The 12,386-nt window shown below is 40.0% G+C and overlaps 1 protein-coding gene across 1 annotated transcript in view; it reads left to right on the forward strand.

The window, feature by feature from the left end:
• Nucleotides 1-516, forward strand: part of LOC128640345 (uncharacterized) — a 176,093-nt gene extending 175,577 nt beyond the window's left edge. Inside the window, exons 4-5 of the mRNA XM_053692842.1 lie at nt 1-18; nt 91-516. The exon at nt 1-18 is cut by the window's left edge and continues 50 nt beyond it. Of these exons, the coding sequence (XP_053548817.1) occupies nt 1-18; nt 91-121 (49 nt within the window). The 3' untranslated portion in view covers nt 122-516. The remainder of the gene's footprint in view (nt 19-90) is intronic.
• The last annotated feature ends 11,870 nt before the right edge of the window (nt 517-12,386 follow it).

Below are 12,386 nucleotides of genomic sequence, written 5' to 3' on the forward strand. Positions count from 1 at the left end.
GACATGTAAATGTAAAAGGTGAGTGACCCTTATGGAGATTTGAGGTCATATGTTGGTTCCAGACTGATCCATTTTTTTATTTGTTTCTAGATTCTCACCAGAACTGAGAGAAATATACTGACCCACTCCCCTGCAGAGCATTGCATCAGTAACCTACAGAGCTGCAGAGCATTGCTGCAATAACGTCTCTGATGAACAGAAAATCACTAATACATTCCCTTATTCTAATGCCTATTAATCTCAAAGAACTGCAGAGCACCACACCAGTAACCTACAGAGCTGCAGAATATTGCATCAATATCATTCAGGACTGCAGAACAATACACCAATGCCCCCATGCTTGCAGAGCCTATGTGCAACCTGTACTTTGCCTGTTTCTGAGCATCTGGGAATGACATCAAGCCTATAATGTGTTTGTACCCTTGTACCCCTTAGTCTGCTGGTGTTTTATTTACATGCTGAATGTACCTCTTCTTGTTCCTTGTTATTACTCAAATAAAGTCTGTGATCCCTTAACCAGTTGTGTGTGTGACAATGTCTCGGTTGTAAGGTAGGCTCCTGTCTGTTTCATTGTCATCCCTTAACCAGTTGTGTGTGTGACAATGTCTCAGTGGTAAGGTAGGCTCCTGTCTGTTTCATTGTCATCCCTTAACCAGTTGTGTGTGTGACAATGTCTCAGTGGTTAGGTAGGCTCCTGTCTGTTTCATTGTCATCCCTTAACCAGTTGTGTGTGTGACAATATCTCAGGGGGTTAGGTAGGCTCCTGTCTGTTTCATTGTCATCCCTTAACCAGTTGTGTGTGTGACAATGTCTCAGTGGTTAGGTAGGCTCCTGTCTGTTTCATTGTCATCCCTTAACCAGTTGTGTGTGTGACAATATCTCAGGGGGTTAGGTAGGCTCCTGTCTGTTTCATTGTCATCCCTTAACCAGTTGTGTGTGTGACAATGTCTCAGTGGTTAGGTAGGCTCCTGTTTGTTTCATTGTCATCCCTTAACCAGTTGTGTGTGTGACAATGTCTCAGGGGTTAGGTAGGCTCCTGTCTGTTTCATTGTCATCCCTTAACCAGTTGTGTGTGTGACAATATCTCAGTGGTTAGGTAGGCTCCTGTCTGTTTCATTGTCATCCCTTAACCAGTTGTGTGTGTGACAATATCTCAGGGGGTTAGGTAGGCTCCTGTCTGTTTCATTGTCATCCCTTAACCAGTTGTGTGTGTGACAATGTCTCAGTGGTAAGGTAGGCTCCTGTCTGTTTCATTGTCATCCCTTAACCAGTTGTGTGTGTGACAATATCTCAGGGGGTTAGGTAGGCTCCTGTCTGTTTCATTGTCATCCCTTAACCAGTTGTGTGTGTGACAATGTCTCAGTGGTTAGGTAGGCTCCTGTTTGTTTCATTGTCATCCCTTAACCAGTTGTGTGTGTGACAATGTCTCAGGGGTTAGGTAGGCTCCTGTCTGTTTCATTGTCATCTCTTAACCAGTTGTGTGTGTGACAATGTCTCAGTGGTTAGGTAGGCTCCTGTCTGTTTCATTGTCATCCCTTAACCAGTTGTGTGTGTGACAATGTCTCAGTGGTTAGGTAGGCTCCTGTCTGTTTCATTGTCATCCCTTATCTGTTGTGTGTGTGACAATGTCTCAGTGGTAAGGTAGGCTCCTGTCTGTTTCATTGTCATCCCTTATCAGTTGTGTGTGTGACAATGTCTCAGTGGTAAGGTAGGCTCCTGTCTGGTTCATTGTCATCCCTTAACCAGTTGTGTGTGTGACAATATCTCAGGGGGTTAGGTAGGCTCCTGTCGGTTTCATTGTCATCCCTTAACCAGTTGTGTGTGTGACAATGTCTCAGTGGTTAGGTAGGCTCCTGTCTGTTTCATTGTCATCCCTTAACCAGTTGTGTGTGTGACAATGTCTCAGGGGTTAGGTAGGCTCCTGTCTGTTTCATTGTCATCCCTTAACCAGTTGTGTGTGTGACAATGTCTCAGTGGTAAGGTAGGCTCCTGTCTGGTTCATTGTCATCCCTTAACCAGTTGTGTGTGTGACAATATCTCAGGGGGTTAGGTAGGCTCCTGTCGGTTTCATTGTCATCCCTTAACCAGTTGTGTGTGTGACAATGTCTCAGTGGTTAGGTAGGCTCCTGTCTGTTTCATTGTCATCCCTTAACCAGTTGTGTGTGTGACAATGTCTCAGTGGTTAGGTAGGCTCCTGTCTGTTTCATTGTCATCCCTTAACCAGTTGTGTGTGTGACAATGTCTCAGTGGTAAGGCAGGCTCCTGTCTGTTTCATTGTCATCCCTTAACCAGTTGTGTGTGTGACAATATCTCAGGGGGTTAGGTAGGCTCCTGTCTGTTTCATTGTCATCCCTTATCAGTTGTGTGTGTGACAATGTCTCAGTGGTAAGGTAGGCTCCTGTCTGGTTCATTGTCATCCCTTAACCAGTTGTGTGTGTGACAATATCTCAGGGGGTTAGGTAGGCTCCTGTCGGTTTCATTGTCATCCCTTAACCAGTTGTGTGTGTGACAATGTCTCAGTGGTTAGGTAGGCTCCTGTCTGTTTCATTGTCATCCCTTAACCAGTTGTGTGTGTGACAATGTCTCAGTGGTAAGGCAGGCTCCTGTCTGTTTCATTGTCATCCCTTAACCAGTTGTGTGTGTGACAATATCTCAGGGGTTAGGTAGGCTCCTGTCTGGTTCATTTAGTATTATCTCAGGGGGTTAGGTAGGCTCCTGTCTGGTTCATTTAGTATTATTAACTCAGGTTGTCCCCAAATGGTTCAACCTTTGTAACATAAAAACACAGAATTTAATAGTAGATAAGAACTAAAAGGCCCATCAAGTCCATGGGGTGTATTTATTAAGCTCCGTACTGAGCTTGATGCCCCAGTCTTCAGACTCGCCAGAAACACCAGTTATAACACCAGTTACGCAGCAGCGGTCTAAAGACCGCTGCTCCATAACCTGACCGCTTGATCTGAGGAGGCGGAGAGACATCCCTGCAATTCAACCCGATCGAATACGATTGGGTTGATTGACATCTCCCTGCTAGTGGCCGATTGGCTGCGAATCTGCAGGGGGCGGCGTTGCACCAGCAGTTCACAAGAGCTGCTGGTAATGCTGAATGCGGAGAGCGTATTTCTCTCCGCATTCAGCGAGGTCTGTTGGACCTCATCCGCACTGTCAGATCACGTCCGACAGACCTTTCATAAATAGGCCCCAATATATATTACAATTTTAGAGAAATAGAAAACTAGTGCTAGCGGCCTTTAATATATTTTATTCCTTTATATAAAAGGAGCTGCAGACCCTTAAGCAATCAGAGAGAAGAAAAAACTGCAGCAATAGAACTCATACAGGTAGCTGTGGAATACTCCATAAAGTTCACTGAATTAACCACATGGGGTAGGCATATTATTCTTCCAACAATCATCCAAACTAAAGTAAAGTGAGATCATGCATGAAAAAGCCGGCAAGCGTATTAATTACACTGCAATGTTTTGGAGATTAAGGAAAAGCAGCCAATGTTCCACAATAGATGCAGCTGCAACTGATAGAGACAGAGTAGCTATATATAAGCGTGTATGCCGGCAGAGCAGGATTTAAGCAAGCCTAAGTTTTGTATAGCATATCCTCCAAGCAGACAAATCAACAGGAATACAGTTGTGGGGCTTACGTGGCTACTTTCCACTGATATACAGAAAACTTCCTCCCACGTACCTCCAAATCAGCACGGCTTTGACCGCGGCTTTCGCCGCACTTCAGGTCAGTTACCTTCACAGCAGATGTGTCACGGGCACAGCTCCTGCTGTTTAACCTGTAATTGCGATCCTTTCGTCTGTGGTAAGTATTGTATACTTTTAGTGGCTTGAACTTGGCTACTGCTTGATTCCGAGAAGCTTCGGTTGGAACTCTCATTTTACAAAAATTCATTTCATGTTCTTATTGATTCTGAGAACAATGGTATCATTTTTGCTAAAGATATATTTACAACAAATAGTGCATTTTGATTTAAAATACATCAATATACGCTTCTAATACTTTTTCACTAGTATCATATATTGTGTTATATCAACGCTTTATTAGGCTATATTTCTGTTACTATTTCACATCATTACAACAGGGAGCATTTTCAAAGTAAAATATTGTGGCAGAAACTCTCAAATTGTATCTGCCATTTTTTTTTTTACACTGTTTCTTTTTAACTGGAGATTCCAAAAATGGCTATAAATTTTGTTACATATTCCACGTATTTACAACATTATTTTTTTCAACTTTTAGCAGGGGTAAAAGAATATATGCAGTATTTCGTTTTTACTCAAATTGTTTTAAATAGGAGACCCCCCCTTTCTTAGAATGGTCTTTAGAGAATTCAATAGGTCACTCTGGAGTATCAATTTTACAAGAAACTTCCAAATTCTAATTTTTTGTTTAATCCTATAGGGGATTGGGTCTGCAAGGTGAACATCCACCTAGATTCTTTTTGTAAAAGGCATTTGTCCTGATTTCCTCCTGTCCCTGATCTTATGCCTCTATCACTTCCTGCTATTCTTAGACAGTCAGGATTTGCCTCATGTGATTCTAAGAAATGTTGGGCTATGCTGGTATCTCGTTTAAATTGAATGTCATCACGATGCTCTCTTACTCTATCTTTTATTTGTCTTTTCGTTTTTCCCACGTAAAATTTTGGGCAAGAACAAGATAAAAGAGACTACCTCAATTGTATCACAATTAATAAAGTGTTTTATTTAGTAGTTTCTTTTTCCTGTGCTGAAACTTTTTGTTCTGTGCATAAATGGGCAATACACGCATTTTCCATATGGGTGGCTCCCTACCGTACTGTGTACTGTAAGCCAGTTATCTGATTTCTGTGATTTCATGTAATTGCTTCTTACCAGGGAATCTTTTAAGCTGGGTGCTCGTCTTGCTGTTAGGCAAGGACGTCCCCCTACTACTTCCCTGATTCCTTCATCTATTGCCAGATAGTGCCAGTTATCTTTTAGGATAGAGTAAAAATTGTCCCATTGAGAGTTACATTTTGTTATATGCCTTATTTGTGATTGTTCTTTTTTAGATTTTTCTCCATAAAGTAAATCTTCTCTATCCATTTTCTTGCCCTGGCACTTTTATTCCTTTTTTTAGAGTATCCTCTTTTTAGAAACCTTTTCTCCATTAGCTCAGCATGCTGCTCATATTTTGAGCGTGATGAGCAGTTTCTTCTTAAACGAAGAAACTGACCAAATGGAATCCAATTTTTTGTTGATGATGGATGTGCACTTGTGGCTTCTAACAAGCTGTTAGTAGCTATGGATTTCCTATAATTGTGTTTCCTCTTGCACGTAAGGTGGCCTCAGTTTTGCCCCATAAAACGGCCACACCAGGGGAAGAAAGGACTTACATTTTATCCAACAAATAAATTAGACAAATTTGAGGCTCTAAAAGACCTCCATTTATTTGAAAGGAAAATTGTGTTATTTCAAACTTTAGGTACCAAAAAACATGTACCCAGTCGATATCAGGCGCCCTTCAGATAGAGGATAAAGAAACAGTAAACATTCTAGAATTCCTTTTGGATGAAAATGAAGAGCCTACTTTAGAAGAACAAGAGAAAAAAGTAGCAATTAAAACCAATTTGAAACCAAAATCCTCATACATGCCGTCTTTGTCTCAAATTCCAGCTCTACAGTAGTTTGTTTAAGCAGTAGAAAGAGACCTAGACAGACTGCCTGAGAATCTGTTAGTTAATGACAACCTATCCAGACCAGAATTAAGGTAGGAAAAATCCTATTGGCTGTTCCAATCAGCCAATAGAATGCGAGCTCAATCCTATTGGCTGATTGGATCAGCCAATAGGATTGAACTTCAATCCTATTGGCTGATTGCTTCAGCCAATAGGATTTTTCCTACCTTAATTCCAATTGGCTGATAGGATTCTATCAGCCAATCGGAATTGAAGGGATGCCATCTTGGATGACGTCACTTAAAGGAACCTTCATTCTTCAGTCCCCATCGGATGGAAGAGGATGCTCCGCATCGGATGTCTTCAAGATGGACCCACTCCTCTCCGGATGGAAGAAGATAGAAGATGCCGCCTGGATGAAGACTTCTGCCCATCTGGAGGTCCTCTTCTGCCCGGATCGGATGAAGACTTCTGCCCCTCTGGACGTCCACTTGTGCCCGGCTGGGTGAAGACGGCTCAAGGTAGGGAGATCTTCAAGGAGGTAGTGTTAGGTTCTTTTAAGGGGGATTGTGTGGGTTTTAGAGTAGGGTTGGGTGTGTGGGTGGTGGGTTTTAATGTTGGGGGGTATTGTATTTTTTTTTACAGGTAAAGGAGCTGATTACTTTGGGGCAATGCCCCGCAAAAGGCCCTTTTAAGGGCTATTTGTAATTTAGTATAGGGTAGGGAATTTTATTATTTTTTTTTTTTTTTTTTTTTTTATTAGGGGGATTAGATAAGGTGTAATTAGTTTAAAAAAATTGTAATTCTTTTTTTATTTTCTGTAATTTAATGTTTGCTTTTTTGTACTTTAGTTTATTCATTTTAATTGTAGTTAATTGTAGGTAATTGTAGGTGATTTATTTAATTAATTTAATGATAGTGTAGTGTTAGGTGTAATTGTAATTTAGGTTAGGATTTATTTTACAGGTTAATTTGTACTTATTTTAACTAGGAAGTTATTAAATAGTTAATAACTATTTAATAACTATTGTACCTAGTTAAAATAAATACAAAGTTGCCTGTAAAATAAATATAAACCCTAATCTAGATACAATGTAACTATTAGTTATATTGTAGCAAGCTTAGGGTTTATTTTATCGGTAAGTATTTAGTTTTAAATATAATTAATTTATTTAATTGTAGCCAATTTATTTAGATGTATTTAAATTATCTTTAAGTTGGGGGGGTTAGCCTTAGGGTTAGACTTAGGTTTAGGGGTTAATAAATTTAATATAGTAGCGGCGACATTGTGGGCGGCAGATTAGGGGTTAATAAATGTAGGTAGGTGTCGGCGATGTTAGGGACGGCAGATTAGGGGTTAATAAAATTTAACTAGTGTTTGCGAGGCGGGAGTGCGGCGGTTTAGGGATTAATAAATTTATTAAAGTGGCGGCGATGTCCGGTCGGCAGATTAGGGGTTAAACATTTTAGTTAAGTGCTTCCGATGTGGGGGGTACTCGGTTTAGGGGTTAATAGGTAGTTTATGGGTGTTAGTGTACTTTTTAGCACTTTAGTTAAGAGTTTTATGTTAGGGCGTTAAATGCGGTAGGAGCCTGGACAGGAGAGGGTCTACCGCTCACTTTTTCAGGCGATCCTAATACCGGTGTTAGGCAAATCCCATTAAAAAGATAGGATACGCAATTGACGTAAGGGGATTTGCGGTATGCTAAAATCGCGGGAAAAAAGTGAGCGGTACACCGGTACCTGTCAGACTAGTAATACCAGCGGGCGTTAAAAAGCAGCATTGGGACCCCTGAACGCTGCTTTTTAAGGCTAATGCAAGACTCGTAATCTAGCCGTTTATTAATTGTGATACATTTGAGGTAGTCTCTTTTATCTTGTTCTTGTCCAAAATTTGACGTGGGAAAAAATGAAAAGACAGATAAAAGATAGAGTAAGAGAGCATTGTGATGACATTCAATTTAAACGAGATACCAGCGTAGCCCAACATTTCTTAGAATCACATGAGGCAAATCCTGACTGTCTAAGAATAGTAGGAAGTGATAAACATCAGAGAGAGGAGGTGTCAGGTATCTGATGGCAGTTTGTGTTGAAATGGAAATACTGCACAGAGAGGTACAAAGTCTGCTGAGGCAAATGATTAACTGAGGAGTTGATCCGTGGAGACCTCTAGTCCCTGCAGTATTCAGCTAACTGCAGTGTGCAGAGGAGTGGAATGCTGTGAGCCTTCAGATGAGAAGTCAGACTGTCAGTAGCTGATGACGTCACAAATGACTGCAGACACTGGGGGGTAGTTATCAAGCCGTCTACTTTACCTGCCTTCGCCGGTTCAATACGCCCGCCTAAGCTCGTCTACCATCACCGCCGCGGACCTGCAAAATATTGCCTAAGTTATCAAAAAAGCTGTCAAAAAGCCGCGCACCAAGTACGGGGCGATGAGCCGCGGACTGTGATAGTTATCACTCATCCGATCTCGCTGCTCTTCGGCTTTTTGACAGCTTTATTGCTAGCCTGTCACTAACCACCCACACTAAACTACACTGTTCTACCCCCTATACCGGTGCCCCCGGAGCCCCCCACAACTCAATAAAGTTATTAACCCCTAAACCGCCGCTCCTAGACCCCGCCGCAACTCTTATAAATGTATTAACCCCTAAACCGCTGATCCCGGACACCACCGCCACCTATATTATACCTAGTAACCCCTATCCTGCCCCCCCTATACCGCCGCCCTCTATAATAAAGTTATTAACCCCTATCCTGCTGATCCCGGACCTCGCCGCAACTAAATAAATAATTTAACACCTAAACCGCCGCACCCGGACCCCGCCGCAACCTATATTAAACTTATTAACCCCTATCCTGCCCCCCCTATACTGCCGCCCTCTATAATAAAGTTATTAACCCCTATCCTGCTGATCCTGGACCTCGGCGCAACTAAATAAATAGTTTAACCCCTAAACCGCCGCTCCCGGACCCCGCCGCAACCTATATTAAACTTATTAACCCCTATCCTGCCCCCCTACACCGCCGCCACTGTAATAAAATTATTAACCCCTTAACCTAAGTCTAACACTAACCCTAACACCCCCCTAACTTAAATATTAATTAAATAAATCTAAATAATATTTATCTTATTAACTAAGTTAATCCTATTTAAAACTAAATACTTACCTTTAAAATAAACCCTAATATAGCTACAATATAAATAATAATTATATTGTAGCTATCTTAGGATTTATTTTTATTTTACAGGCAAATTTCAATTTATTTTAACTAGGTACAATAGCTATTAAATAGTTATTAACTATTTAATAGCTACCTAGCTAAAATAAAGAGAAATGTACCTGTGAAATAAATCCTAACCTAAGTTACAATTACACCTAACACTACACTATACTTTAATAAATTATTCCTATTTAAAACTAAATACTTACCTGTAAAATAAACCCTAAGATAGCTACAATATAATTAATAATTACATTGTAGCTATTTTAGGATTTATATTTATTTTACAGGTAACTTTGTATTTATTTTAGCTAGTTAGAATAGTTATTACATAGTTATTAACTATTTAATAACTACCTAGCTAAAAGAAATACAAAATTACCTGTAAAATAAATCCTAACCAAAGTTACAATTAAACCTAACACTACACTATCATTAAATTAATTAAATAAATTACCTACAAATAACTACAATTAAATACAATTACATAAACTAAAGTACAAAAAATAAAAAAGCTAAGTTACAAAAAATAAAAAAAGTTACAAACATTTAAAAAATATTACAACAATTTTAAGCTACTTACACCTAATCTAAGCCCCCTAATAAAATAACAAAGCCCCCCAAAATAAAAAAATGCCCTACCCTGAGAGAGAGTGTGGGGTGGGACTATCGAGTGGAAGCAAACGGCAGGAGCTCCGCTCTATATTTCTAAAAATCTGCTGTTTTATCTTGCTCTAAGGCGACCATTCAATCCACACTGCCTATTTCTTACTGGGTGACCGTGTCCTGGTCCTCGCCAGTCGAAAATTTATTAGTGTAGGGCGTACCATCGGCCCTAGCCCCCAGTTGTCACAACAGAAGCTATGGAAGCAACAATGGAGACTTTTCCTGTTAATCCGGTTCTCCTAACACAAGACCTTATAACTTCTCTACAAGACTTATTTCTTCCGGTATTAAATAAGCTGGAATATTCCTTACAAAGATTGCTTACAGAAGCCCGAATTGGAGATCCTTTGCGCTCTGCTTCAAAAAGGCGCCAAATCAATGAGAGGGTTTACCTGATTCCAGCGGAACATACTGAGAGATTCCAGAGGTGGCAGATGGAGTCTCCACTGCATAACTTAACTGCATCGGCTCAATACTCCGCACCACAGCTTAGGGAGGAGGAAGCCACTACAGATATGAAAGACACAATGACGAACAACAGCAGGCCCCTACTGTGGTGTGATTCTGACATTTATTCTTTCTCCCAACAGTCATTAAACAACGCTATCTCTCAAGCCATAAACCAGCAACATGGTAGGGAGTCATATCAAAGATTACAATTGCAAACGACTCAGCTAATCCTAACACATACAGTGGAACTGCTGGCAGATACTGATGGCTTCAATCTCAAGGAAGAAAATAACATGCGATATATCCGCAGATCAATGGGTATTGGATAATAGGTAGAACAAAGACGCTTTGGGTCAAGCATCCACCTATATTAATTAGCTCCTACGACTCTCTGACACCTCAGGGCAGAGCCCTGCTGGCTATTACTCTATTTTGTTATCTACGGAACACTGGTCATATGTACAGATGCCCCAACGCACCACACAGTGGTAGACTACTGGTACAATTTCCCACAGTTTAATGCAGATCTATATCGGAGAAACTGACCGGAGTCTGGTTATGTGGTCATATGGGACTGTTACAGCGAACTGTTAAGTTTATGTGTTACTGTTTTAAGCTGTGATATTGTTTGAGTCTGATTAACGGTCTCTAACAGCTTGTTCACAAATGTGTTTTTATTAACTGTAAAGTGTATCATAATTAAGCCACTAATTGTTATGCTCTTTTTCTCAACTGTAGTGGGTTTCTGTTTTGAGCATGTATATCTCCTTTTTCTCTATTAGCCCTTTATTACAATGTCTAGAACACTGGAAATCGCAAAGGCTGTAGATGTCGGGAACCCGGAGATGCCTTTCATTAACATTGATATATTTTACCTTATTTAGCAGATATTAATTTCTTGTGGGCTCTTTGGGGTTGACAGCCTTGACGAGTGTGCTGCATGCTACAGTATATTACTGTATATTCTCTATTTTCTATATTCCAACTCCTTGCAAAAGGAGTGGATCGTTAATCTCTGAGGACCTCTAGTGGTTGCTCTGGTGTTGCATCACACTTTCTTTAGCTCTCTGATACGATCATCTAACTGCAATTTATTGCAAGATTCTGCTCAACCTGACACCTGTATAGAAATAGACTCAAGCCATCAAGAACAGCTGTAAGTAGAAGATGTATTGCATAATGAATAATGCCAACACGATAATTGCCTGTATCTACCCCATTGAGATAGCATGATGTATTGTAATTTTTGGGACATTTCTGTTAGGCTAACACTCAGTTAAGACTTTTATAAATTTGTAGTAAATATTCCCTGCATTAATTCAGACAATAGTCTAATGCAAGAGCCTCAAAGACCCTCCCTGTATTAGTACCTTATCTCCTGGACTATTAGTACTTATTTTTGAATAATTGATGTGTACAGTGCCTTGATAAGCAATGCTTTGTACCACCTAGGACAATAGAATGTTACTTTTCTGACAGCTATATTTATAGGTTGTTCTCAATAACAGCAGTGGTTTTACTATTGGGAATATAACTTGCAAGTTAGCTCGCTACTATCCCATTATGAATAGGGTTGTGTATTCGAATCTGCATATATACTGTCAGCTCCTGAAGGTAGGCAGCCCTTTTTAATTTGAAATATCTGTAATATACCTTTCGATGTCCCTTACTGCATATATATGGGAAGGTTCCCATGCTGTGCTACCCCCATAAGGCTGGCTGAGTTTTCCATACCGTTGCCTGGAGGAATTATATGAGCACAATATTTTAACGCGATGCAATATACCCCTCTAACGCCTTCATACTAATCTGCTGACTCAATTTACAGATGACCATGTCCTATCAAATTTGACAGTCTATCCACATCTTACATCCCTCCCATGATCATGTTATTAAAAACTGTCGTGTCTAGAAAATGTACTGCATAATGGGAATGTTATTCTCTATGTTAGACATAGTCCAGAGATACCCTTTTAATTCTGAACAAGTATATACTAATGCTGACCTCATTGTGTTAATATAGTGCATTGAGATTTGGGAGCATTCCTCTTAAGTCAGCACCCAGTTAAGTTATTCACAGCTATGTAATATATATTTTCTGCATTAATCCAGACAACAGTCTAATTGGCCTGATACATGAGCTTCAAAGATCTCCCCTACAGTATTTCTATAAGAGGCTCGAGAATCTACCTTAGTATTCATTTATGGAAAACCCAGTGTAAACTTCATGACTTGTATGAGTGGGGGTCTACATGTTTGTTTTGCGAGGGGCCACCTACTTCAACAAAAGGAGACATTTTTAGTCTTATTGTGGTTAGTTTATGTTTATTTGTTTGTTTGTTGGTTTGTTGTTGTTTAGTTTATAATTTGTAATATTTGT

This window comes from Bombina bombina, chromosome 9 (genome assembly GCF_027579735.1).
Source record: "Bombina bombina isolate aBomBom1 chromosome 9, aBomBom1.pri, whole genome shotgun sequence".
NCBI classification, from domain to species: domain Eukaryota; kingdom Metazoa; phylum Chordata; class Amphibia; order Anura; family Bombinatoridae; genus Bombina; species Bombina bombina.